We start from the raw sequence: 9744 nt of genomic DNA, 5'->3' as shown, positions 1-9744 counted from the left end.
CAGGCGAGCAACTGAAACAGCTTTAAGCTTAGCTTTAAAGCAACTAAACAGCTTTAACCAGCTTTAAGCAAGCTGGCTTAGTAACTTTAAACCTTTAAGCACTGAGCAACTTCAAGCAACTTAACAAGGCAAACTGAAGCAAGCTTTAAAGCAAAAACTGAAAACGGGCCAGCTTTAAGCAAGCTGGCTTAGCTGAAACGAAAACCATTAAGACTGGGCAAGCAACTTTAAAGCAAAACAAGCAACTGGCTTAAGCAAGCACAAACAGCTGGCTTAAACAACCTTTAAACCAAGCTTTAGGCAGGCTGAGGCAGGCAGGCCAGGCAGTGGAGCAGGCTGGCACAAACAGGCTGAGCTGGCTGGGCTGAGCCAGGCAGGCAGGGCTGAGCCCAGGCTGAGGCAGGCTGGCAGGAGCTGGGAGCACAGGGCTGGGCAGGCTTTGGGCAGGCTTTGGGAGCCGGGCAGGCGGGCTGAGCGGGCTGGGGCCAGCAGGCTGGAGCCAGGCTTTGAGCAGGCTGGGCACTGAGGGCTGGGAGCCCAGGGCTGAGCCGGCTGGCGCGGGCAGACTGAGCTGAGCAGGGGCTGGGGCGGGCTGGAGCCGGGGCTGGGGCCCAGGCTGGGCTGGCGGGCTGAGGGCTGGGCGGAGCAGGCAGGCTGGAGCACCCAGTCGGGGCTGGGGCTCGGGCTGGAGCGGGGCTGGGGGGCTGGGCGGGCTGGAGCCAGGGCACAGGCGGGCTGGGGGCCGGAGGCGACAGGCTGGTGTGGGCCGGGCTGGGGCACGGGCTGGGGCAGGGGCAGGGGCTGGGCGGGCTGGACGGGCCAGCTGGGCCGGGGCTGGGGCCGGGCTGGGGCTGGGCTGTTGGCCGTGGGCAGACGGGGCTGGGGCTGGGGCTGGGGCTGGGCTGGGGCTGGGGCCAGGGGCACAGGTGGGGCTGGGCTGGGCTGGGGCAGACTGGGCAGGGCTGGGCAGGCTGGGGCTGGGGCCGGGCTGGGGGGCTGAGGCAGAGGCTGAGCAGGCTGAGGCAGGCTGAGCGGGGGCTGAGGCAGGCTGAGGCAGGCAGGCAGGCTGAGGCAGGCTGAGGCCGGGAGCTGAGCAGGCTTTGAGGCCCAGGCTGAGCCGGGCTGCAGGCTGAGCGGCAGGCTGAGCCCAGGCTGAGCCAGGCTGCAGACGGGAGCTGAGCAGGCGCAGGCTGAGGCTGGGGGCACAGGCTGAGCTGGGCGGGCTGAGGCAGGCTGGGCGGGGGCAGGGCTGGAGCCCAGGCTGGTGAGGCTGAGGCGGGCGCAGGCGGGGCAGGCTGAGGCTGAGCCAGGCTGGGGCTGGGGCTGAGCCAGGCGCGGGCCCAGCGGGCTGGGCGAGGCTGGGAGGCTGGGGCTGAGCAGGCAGGGCTGGGCCAGGCTGAGCGGAGCGGGGGCTGGGGGCCAGGGCGGAGGCAGGCACAGAGCCGGGCTGACGGGCCCGGGGCGCGGGCTGGGCAGGGGGCTGGGGCGGGGCTGGGCTGGTGGGCCGGGGCCGGGAGCTGGGCCGGGCTGGGCGGGGGCTGTGAGCCAGGCTGGGGGCTGGGGGCTGGGGCTGGGAGCTGGGGCTGGGCCGGGCTGGGGCCGGGCTGGGGCGGAGCTGAGGCGGGGCTGGTGCGGGCTGGGGCCAGCTGGGCCAGGGACTGAGGCCAGGGCTGGGCAGGCAGGCAGGCTGGCTGAGGCTGGGGCAGGCCAGGCTGGTGAGCTGAGCAGGACGGGAGCTGGTGAGCTGGCTGAGCCAGGGGCTGGGAGGCCCAGGCTGAGGCAGGACTGAGCAACCAGAGCTGCTTTAACAACAGGCCAGGCTGGGGCTGAGCCTTTAACAACTTGCGGAGCAACGGGGCAGAACTTTAGCTGCTTTTGGCTTAGCTTTAGCAGAACTGGAACGGAGCTGGGAGGGCGGTGGCACTTTAGCTGCTGGGAGCTGCTTTAGCAGCTTTAACAACTTTGCCCAGCTTACTTTAGCTGGAGCTTAACTTAGCTTTAGCTTTGGGCTTTAGCCAGCTTTGCTTAACTTTGGCTAGCCTTTAGCTTAACTTTAGCTTAACTTTAGACAGCTTAGCTTGGGCTTAACTGCTTTAACCAGCTTTTAGCTTAGCTGGTGGGCTGAACTTAGCTTTAAGCTTAGCTTTAGCTTAGCTTTAGCTTAACTTTAGCTTAACTTTAGCTTAACTTTAGCTTAGCTTTAGCTTAGCTTTAGCTTAGGGGGCTTTAGCTTAGCTTTAGCTTAGCTTTAGCTTAGCTTTAGCTTAGCTTTAGCTTAGCTTTAGCTTAGCTTTAGCTTAGCTTTAGCTTAGCTTTAGCTTAGCTTTAGCTTAGCTTTAGTCCTCATTGAAACGAGAAAACCATCGTCGCCGCTAGGTGAATTAATCTGGGTTTTTTATTACAGAGATGATTCGCCATATAATATAATGTAAACAATATCGATGGAGCAGATAAAACCTTCATAAGATATTCAAGAACTTCAGCTAAACTTAGGAACTCTTTGTAATTTCCTGCTTGTTAAGCAATATCGATCCCTCGAGATCAAATCGCTTTCAGATCGTTAGGTATTGTGGAACAGCTATGAAGATATAAAGTGAGAATTTCCATTACTAATCATTGAATGACCGTTTCGGATGGTCATGCCCAATTCGGGAATCATCTCAATGCAAATTTTTTCTTGGCAAAATTGAAATATTTACTTGAGATTTTTATACTACGTAAATTTGAAAGGATGCTTTCGACTGTTGTGCTCAATTTTGTTTGACTATTATCGGCTCTTCCAGTCTTATGAAGCAGCTAAAGCGTTATTGCATCTATTTTACGACGTTTCGGTGAAATAGGTACACCGAAACGTCAGAAAATAGACGCAATAACGGTTTAGCTGCTTTATACACGCAAAAAAAAACGATCACGAATTCGTGAACCAGCAAAAATACACCGTAATTTAATTCATGGATTAGGGAACATCAGTCACGTTTTACAGAACGTTCCAAAAAATGTGACTGTGTTCCCGAATCCGTAGCTGTTGTTCACGAAAAAATACATGAACGCTTTTATTTGCATGTAAGGGGCCCCACACACGCTACGATGTGTTGTACAACTTTGACTCCGCCCCCAGAAAATTTGGTTCGGTCGGAGCCAAGTCGGACCGTCTGTGGGAAAGTTGTACGACTGTCGGACGGACGGTTTCAAAGTTGCTAAGTTGGTCGGATGAAATCAAAACAGTTTGATTTTGCTCAGACTTGTGGTGGGCGGAGTAGCATGTTGTACAACCAAGTTGTATTGTGTATGGTGTTGTTGTACAACACTGTTGCTTTCAATTCCTCTGGTGGAATATCCAGGAGCAGAAAGTGATTTTTTCTATAATTCAGATAATAAGATAATATGCGATAATAATAATAATAGAATAATGATAAGATAATATTAGACCTGTGCGCCGCTGCCATGTGAAAATTGGCTATGCCGCTTGGCCTATTGTTATACAGCGTATGACCGGCCAAAAATATTTTTTTATAAAATCGCCTGACAATGTAATTATTCAAGAAATGTCCCACATTTTCTTTGGGAATTAATGGAAATGCTCCTATAACGCTAACAGATATCTCCTCAAGAATTTCAGAGTCAGAGATTTTATGAAAATTTAAAAAAAAAATCCTTGAATTATTATTGGATTTCACTTGAAATTTGGAGACTTTTTTAGAAATTCCTTCGAGAATGCCTCCATCGGGAAATCATCTTGACTTTTTTTTTTTAATTTTTTTTCAGGAACTCATGCAAGGAATTTTTTCGTGAATATCTTCAAAAAATTCTCCATGAATTGTACCAGGAAATTTTTTTGCATTCCTTCAGATATTCCACAAAAATTCAGAAATTTTGAATAAAACTTCTATAGAAAACAAAAATGTAATTTCTGAAAGTATTTATCGGATAAAGCCTTAAGAATTTTTCTAGTGAACTTTTGCAGAAATTTTGGAGGAACCACCTGGAATTTTTTTTTAAATTAGCAGCGGTAAATTCTGGAATCGAGTTTGAGTAAAGTTTGTTGAGTTGGAGGAGTAATTTGAAAAGAGTTTTAGAGGATTTTCTGTAGGAACTCCAGAGAGAACTTTTATAGAACTTCTCAGAGGAATTGATTGCGGAATTACTGACAGAATTTCCGAGAAAGCTTATCTAAAAAATAAATCCGGGGAAGTTTTCGGAGGAATTCACGCTTGAACTTTTGAAGCAAATTTTAACGGAAATCATTGACAGATTCCCAGAAAATTTCTTTGGAATATCCACAGATTGAAAGTGAATAACCTTTCGAAGGAATTTCTGGAGGAATACAATGAGGACTTTCAAAACGAGGAGTACCTTCCGGAAGAAATCCAAAAGGAATACATGGAGGAACTCTTAGATGAACTTTCGGAGGAATCCCTCGAGGAACTTCCGGAGGAATTCCTGTAGGATTTTTTTGTGGAATTCCTGGAGGTACTTCCGGAGGAATTTCCAGAGAAATTCGCTTAGGAACTTCCGGAGAAAACCCTTGGATAACTTCCGGAGAAATTCCTGAAGGAACTTTCTGTGATTTTTTTGGAGGAATTTCCGTGGAAATTCTGGGAGGAACTTCCGAAGGAATTGCAGGAGGAACTTCTGGAGGAATTCCGGGCAGAATTCCGTAGTTACACCGGAAAGAATTTCCAAAGGAACTCTGGGAGGAATATTCGGAATAACTCCGGGAAGAATTTCCGGGGAAATTCCTAGAGGAACTCCCGGAGGAATTCCTGGAGGAATTCCTGTAGGAACTTCCGGAGCAATTCCTGGAGGAACATCCGGAGCAATTCCTGGAGGAACTTCCAGAGCAATTCCTGGAGGAACCTCCGGAGGAATTCCTGGAGGAACTTCCGGAGGAATTCCTGGAGGAACTTCCGGAGGAATTCCTGGAGGAACTTCCGGAGGGATTTCTGGAGGAACTTCCGGAGGAATTCCTGGAGGAACTTCCGGAGGATTTCTTGGAGGAACTTCCGGAGGAATTCCTGGAGGAACTTCCGGAGGAATTCCTGGAGGAACTTCCGGAGGACTTCCTGGAGGAACTTCCGGAGGAATTCCTGGAGGAACTTCTGGAGGAATTCCTGGAGGAACTTCTGGAGGAATTCCTGGAGGAACTTCTGGAGGAATTCCTGGAGGAACTTCTGGAGGAATTCCGGGTGGAACTTCCGGTTGAATTCCGGGTGGAACTTCCGGTTGAATTCCGGGTGGAACTTCCGGTTGAATTCCGGGTGGAAATTCCGGAGCAATTCTTGGAGGAACTTCCTGAGCAATTCCTGGAGGAACATCCGGTGGAGTTCCGGGAAGAACTTCCGGAGGAATTTCCAAAGGAATCCCGGGATGAACTTCCGAAGAAATTCTGGGAAGAATTTCCGGGGGGAACTTCTGATTGAATTCCTGGTGGAACTTCCGGAACAATTCTTGGAATTTTGGGAATTTCGGTGGAATTTTGGGAAGAATTCCTGAGGAGTTCCGCCAAGAGCTTCCGGAAAAATTCCGAGAGAAACTTCCGGAGGAATCTCGGGAGAAACTTGCGGAGGATTTGCTGAAGGAGGTTCCGGAGGATTTGCGGGAGGAGGTTCCGGAAGAATTCCTGGAGGAACTTTTGGAGAAATTACTGGAGGAATTTGCTGAGGAACTCTTAGAGGAGCTTCCTGAGGAATTTCAGGAGGGACTTTCTGAGGAATTCCCGGAGGGAAGCCGGAACTCCTCCGGACTTCCTGAGGAATTCCAGGAGGGACTTTCTGAGGAATTCCCGGAGGAACTTCCTAAGGAATTCCAGGAGGAACTTCATAAAGAATTCATGGAGGAACTTCCGGGAGGAATTTCGGAATACCGGGAGGAGCTTCGGACAAACTCGTAAGGGAATTTCTGGAGGATTTCCTGGAGGAATTTCCAGAGAAACGCTAAGAGGAATTTTGGGAAGAACTCCGGGAGGATCATCCGGAGGAATTCCGGGAGGAACTTCCGGAAGAATTCCGGGACAAACTTCCCGAAGAATTCGTGAAGGAAATTCCGGAAAAATTCGGATGAATTTCTAGAGGAATCCCGGGAGGAACTTTCCGATGAATTCGGAGAAGAACTTTTGGAGGAACTCTGAGAGGACCTTGAACTAGGAACTTTGGGGAATTTCGGGTGGAACTTTCCGAGTAATTCGTGGAGGATTTTCCGGAAAAATTTTGGGAGGAACTTGCGCGGAATTCTGGCAAGAAGTTCCGGAAAAATTTCAGAAGGTACTTCCGGAGGAATTTCTAGAGGAATCCCGGGAGGAACTTCCCGAGGACTTCCGGGAAGAACTTTTGGAGGTATTCTGGGAGGACTTTGAACTAGGAACTTTGGAGGAATTCCGGGAGGAACTTCCGCAGGAATTCCAGGATGAACTTCAGGTTGAATTCGGGTGGAGCTTCCGGAGAAATTCTTGGAGGAACTTCCGGTGGAATTCCGGGAAGAACTTTCTGAGGAATTCTGGCAAGAAGTTCCGGAAAAAAATCCGGGAGGAACTGCCGGAGGAATTTTTAGTTGAATCCCGGGAGGAACTTCCCGAGGAATTTCGGGAAGAATTTTTGGAGAAATTCTGAGAGGACCTTGAACTTGGAACTTAGGAGGAATTCCGTGAGGAACTACGCGAGGAATTCTGGGAGGAACTACCCGAGGTATTCGTGGAGTAACTTCCGGAGAAATTCCGGAAGGAACTTCAGCAGGAATTCCAGTAGGAACTTCCGGTTGAATTCGGGTGGAGCTTCCGCAGCAATTCTTGGAGGAACTTTTGGGAAGAACTTCCTGAATAATTCTGGCAAGAATTTCTGGAGTAATTCCGGGAAGAACTAATGGAGGAATTCCGAATGGAACTTCTGAAGGAATTTCAGAAGGAACTTCCAGAGGAATTCTGGGAAAAACTACTGGTGGAGTCCCAAAAGGTGAAGGTATACCTGGAAGAACTTCCGGAGGAATTGCTAGAGGAACTTCCGGAGGAATTCCGGGAGGAACTTGAACTTGGAACAATCCAATTCTATTTTCCAGAGGAACTTCCGAAGGAATTCCGGGATGAGCTTTCGGAGGAATTCAGGGAGGAGCTTATGGAAGAATTCAGGGAGGAGCTTCTATAGGAATTCCGGGAAGAACTTTCGGAAGGAGCTTCCGGTCAAATCTCGGGAGGAACTTCTGAACGAATTCCAGAATTAACTTCCGGAGGAACTGCGGGAGAAACTTCCCGAGGAGTTTCGGGAAGAACTGCGGGAGAAACTTCCCGAGGAGTTTCGGGAGGAACTGCGGGAGAAAATTCCCGAGGAGTTTCTGGAGCAATTCTGAGAGAAACTTCTGGAAGAACTCTCGGATGAATTTCAGGAGGAACTTCCGGATAAATTCCGGGTGGAGCATCTGTAGGAATTCCTGTATGGACTGTGAAAATTTGATTCCAGTACAACTCAAATCAACTTCCAATCCGTTCACAATCAAATTCAATTCCAACTCTAAAAAAATTTCAATCCCATTCCAATCCATCATCACTAAAATTCCAATAATACGCCATTCTCGTTCCAATAAAATTCAATTCAATCCACAATCTTTCGATCAATTCAAATCCTATCTAATTGCGCTCCAATTCAATTCATCCAATTCAGTATTCGTGAAAAAGCACCATCAGCAATACACAAAGAAAATGACGAAATATTACGTTTGTTGGAGTTTTGGTTGTACCAACTGTTCGTCAGACGGTTGTACAAACTGAATTGGTCGCACATACTTGGGGGCGGAGTCAAAGTTGTACAACATGTCGGAGCGTGTGTGGGGCCCCTAAGACTGAAAGCGCCGATAATAGTCAAACAATATACTACGTTTTCATTATTAAATAATTTAAAAATAATTTAAAAAAATTTTCACGCACGCAGCAAAGCTGAAATAATAAAAACAAAAGTTGTCCGCTGCCACCGTATTGAGTGGTGTGCCCTTGAAAATTTGTTTGAATTTAGTTTTGAATTCTGTGATGCTTGTCCTTAAGCTTCCGATTATGAAACTTCTAAATCAAGCTTTTTCGTCAGATATTTCGTCAGATATTTTCGTCGGCTGACTTCAATATCTCTACATAACTTCATCCAAAAATTTTGACCATTTTTTCAAACCCCAAGTGAACGAAGCCCCCCGGGTGTTGTAAATGTCACAATGAACTTATTTGCAGCACCGCACTCTAGATCAATGTCGGTGCGTTTGTTTTGTTTCCCTCAACAGCTTATCCAAAATTGTATTCTAATGATTTTTTACATTTCCCCGTTAAATTCACCAACTTTTTGTATATACAAACCTTGCGGATCCCAAAACGAATCGATTAGGGAAAAATCTTGCAAATCGGTCAACCCGTTCGCGAGTTAAATCGTCAGGAAGGAAGTCTCAACTCATTTTTATTATATAGAAGACTAGTAGAACCCGCCCGATCTTGCTCCGGATTGTTTTTTTTTTTTGCGCTAAAACTGCCAATATAATGAGCTCATTGCAGCGCCGCACTCTAGATCGACTTCAGTACATGCATGATTGTTTTCTCCACAACTCACCAGACCGTTGCATTTTCATGATTCTCCTGCATTCCCAACAATTTTTCCTCCTGAATTTCTCTGTTGGTATCGTTATCGGAGGTCTCCAGTGAGCCCAAATATACGAATTCTTCGATCACCTCGATTTCGTCACCACCGATACAAACTCATGTTGGGCGGCTTACATTGTCCATTGTTGAGCCTCTTCCTTCGTTTTCGACTCTTTGATGACTAGTCCAATCCGCCTAGCTTCCCTTTTCTAGTATTCTTCTCAAAGCTACGTGCCATAATATCAATGTCGTCAGCAAAACCAAATAGCTGAACGGACTTCGTGAAAGATTATATCACATGCGGCTTTGAAGTCGATGAATAGATGATGTATGTGTAGTATATCAGTGGAATTGACAGAAAAAACGAAATCGTTCATTTATTATTAAACAGTAAAATTATTTGCAGTGAATTCTTAATTGAATTTTAGGTTCAAATTTGTAAAATTTAAAAAAAGAAATCGAGTTTCATTTTCAGAAGCGCCCAATGTTATATGACGACATACGGTGAAAGAACGAAACGTCAAACGTAGAAAGAAAAGCATACCCGAACAATTTACTCTTAAGCTGTCCATCACTATCGCGACATGTACTTCACAGTCATAAAGATGGGTATTCGTGCCATGACTTATTCAGTTTATCGACCGATGCAGACCACGCAGGAACGAAGCAGGACAGCAGCAGATCTCCACTCCGACGACGAACAAGCGGGTGGCACCGCCCTCTGTCTCCCGGAGTGTTGAGTTGGACCAGCAACCTGGAGGACCTCCATTTCAGCAGCGATAAAGCGAGTGGCGCCGCAGTTCACTGCTGAAGTGTCGAGCTGGGCAGACTCCGCTAAGGTGGTGAGTAAGCGGGTGGCACCGCCCTCTGCCTACCAAAGCGTCGAGTGGCGGATCAGGACGAAAGGTCACGACAGTATGGGCACGTTGTATTTGCGGCATTTCTGCAATACCTGGGGGCCGTACACTAATTACGTAAGCATTTTTTCAGGGTTTTTCAACCCCCCCTCCCCCCATGTAAGATTTTTCCCATACAAATTATTTTTTATTTATATGGAGCGTAAGAAAATGGCAGACCCCCCCTCCCCCCATAAGTGCTTACGTAATTAGTGTACGACCCCCTGACGTATGGTGAACACCTGGTCC

At 48.0% G+C, this 9744-nt stretch overlaps 1 protein-coding gene across 1 annotated transcript; it reads right to left on the bottom strand.

The window, feature by feature from the left end:
• Positions 1 to 273: 273 nt before the first annotated feature.
• LOC134208992 (uncharacterized) lies at positions 274 to 8602 on the bottom strand. Its single transcript, XM_062684970.1, has 3 exons — positions 8571 to 8602; positions 1100 to 1939; positions 274 to 1027 (listed from the first exon to the last, which is right to left on the bottom strand). The coding sequence occupies exons 1-3, from the start codon at positions 8600 to 8602 to the stop codon at positions 274 to 276; spliced, it is 1626 nt and encodes a 541-aa protein (XP_062540954.1).
• Positions 8603 to 9744: the final 1142 nt, after the last annotated feature.

The sequence above is a fragment of the Armigeres subalbatus genome, chromosome 2 (genome assembly GCF_024139115.2).
Source record: "Armigeres subalbatus isolate Guangzhou_Male chromosome 2, GZ_Asu_2, whole genome shotgun sequence".
Classification (NCBI taxonomy): Eukaryota; Metazoa; Arthropoda; class Insecta; order Diptera; family Culicidae; genus Armigeres; species Armigeres subalbatus.
This window is presented reverse-complemented; position numbering and strand designations above follow the sequence as displayed.

What these genes read in the sequence shown, in the direction of transcription:
- LOC134208992 (XM_062684970.1), bottom strand. Translation starts at nt 8,602, where the DNA reads ATGCAGGAGAATCATGAAAATGCAACGGTCTG. An exon ending in CATGAAAATGCAACGGTCTG is followed by an intron (nt 1,940 to 8,570) that starts GTGAGTTGTGGA and finishes CTGCTAAAGCAG; the next exon opens with CTCCCAGCAGCTAAAGTGCC. An exon ending in GGCTCAGCCTGGGCCTCAAA is followed by an intron (nt 1,028 to 1,099) that starts GCCTGCTCAGCT and finishes GCCCCCGCTCAG; the next exon opens with CCTGCCTCAGCCTGCTCAGC.